The sequence below is a fragment of the Hyaena hyaena genome, unplaced genomic scaffold, assembly GCF_003009895.1.
Source record: "Hyaena hyaena isolate Hyena2069 unplaced genomic scaffold, ASM300989v1 scaffold_23, whole genome shotgun sequence".
NCBI classification, from domain to species: domain Eukaryota; kingdom Metazoa; phylum Chordata; class Mammalia; order Carnivora; family Hyaenidae; genus Hyaena; species Hyaena hyaena.
The window spans coordinates 53187-54957 of NW_024080655.1; the positions used below are offsets into that span (position 1 = coordinate 53187).

At 38.7% G+C, this 1771-nt stretch overlaps 1 protein-coding gene across 1 annotated transcript; it reads right to left on the reverse strand.

The window, feature by feature from the left end:
• Nucleotides 1–334: 334 nt before the first annotated feature.
• Nucleotides 335–1324, reverse strand: LOC120228453 (olfactory receptor 4A15-like). Its single transcript, XM_039226813.1, has one exon. It carries the CDS (start codon nt 1295–1297, stop codon nt 335–337), a length of 963 nt encoding a protein of 320 aa, XP_039082744.1. The 5' UTR covers nt 1298–1324.
• Nucleotides 1325–1771: the final 447 nt, after the last annotated feature.

The window sequence follows — 1771 nt, forward strand, 5'->3', positions numbered from 1 at the left end:
CACTGTCATGGACCAAAGGGGAACAAGTTCTACCAGATCATATTTTTGCATACCATGGAGGTGCCATACCCCACAAACAAGAACTTGAAATAAAACCAAAATTTGTTGCCCACTAAAGAATCTTAACACAGTATGATTGTATATATCAGGGATTAAATTTACACAGTTCTCTTGCTCTCTAAGGGATATAACATACTCCATTTTGATAAAGATTAATTTATAGACCTGTTTCAGAATAAATAGACTAAAGAACCCAAAGAAGATGATTTTTAAAATGTAATCACTGATAGTGAAAGGAGTCCTTGATTCTGTGAAAGAATGATTATCGTGTTCTTCATGAGCAATACAACCTTCCTCCAGCAAAGGTCAGATTTTTACTCCAAAGCTTCCTCATGGCATTTTTTATTTCTGCATTTCTCAGAGTATAGATTAAAGGATTCAGCATAGGGGTGATGAATGTTAAAACAACAGTCATGAATTTATCAATAGGAAAGGTAGAATTAGCCCTTGCATATAGGAAGATACAGGGAACAAAGAATAAAATGACCACAGTTATGTGGGACGCACAGGTGTAGAAGGCTTTGCATTTTCCTTCCAAACCATGAGTCTTAAGAGAGCATAATATGACTGCATAGGAAACTAGGAGAACAAAGAAGATGACAGTGCAAATGGCTCCTCCATTAGCTATCATAGAAATTTCAATGAGGGAGATATTCGTGCAAGCAAGTTTCAATAATGGATACATATCACACACGAAGTTGTCAATGACATTGGGGCCACAGAAAGGGAGCCGATAAATAAAGAGGAATTGAACCAATGAGTGCAGAAAGCCTCCAGTCCAGGCCACCAGCAGCATAAGAACACATACCCTCCTATTCATGATGATTAGATAATGAAGCGGTTTACAGATGGCTACATATCGGTCATAGGCCATCACCACCAGGAGAATGACTTCAGCACCAGCAAATAAGTGATCTAGAAAGACTTGAGTCATGCAAGCCTGGAAGGAAATAGTCTTCTTCTCATAGAGCAAGTCTACAATCATCTTGGGAGCAATGACAGTAGAATAGGTAGCATCTATAAATGATAAATAAGCCAAGAAAAAGTACATGGGAGAACCCAGTAATGGGCTAGCCATGACGGTCACAATGATAAGCAGGTTGCCCACTACTGTCACAATATAAATAAGTAAGAATGAGACAAAGAGAACTTTTTGCCCCTCAGGGTCCTGTGTGAGCCCCAGGAGGACAAACTCTGTCACATTGTTTCTATTTCCCATATGTCCTTCCGAAGGCATGGAACTCAGGTGTCAGAGGCTGTAAACAAAGGGGCCAAAATGAATTTGAGAGGATCACAAGCTTTATGTCAACACAATAAATGTTGACATAACATAGTTGACTCAACAATGTTTGCCCTGCAGGGCCTCACACAGGGTGACTTTCTAGAAAGTGAGAGTTTAGAATCTTTGTTCACAAATTTCTTGCATCAACTACAATGAGGAGACCAGTTTTCTACCTGAGAAGTACATGTGAGTGGGCATATCTGTGACATGATCTACTAAACAAGGAAGAGTCTGCTCACAAGGACTGCATTTTTTGACATTATATGTCATTTGTTTTCCTTCTTGAATGCTTTTTGGCCTTCTGAGATTCACCATGAAAACATTCTCATCTCTAATAGCTTACTTACAATATAATACTTAGTACATAGAGCATAAAATGATAACCTGACATTTAGATAACTGCCTTTCTGAGTTACTTCACTATGAGCT

What these genes read in the sequence shown, in the direction of transcription:
- LOC120228453 (XM_039226813.1), bottom strand. Translation starts at nt 1,297, where the DNA reads ATGCCTTCGGAAGGACATATGGGAAATAGAAACAATGTGACAGAGTTT.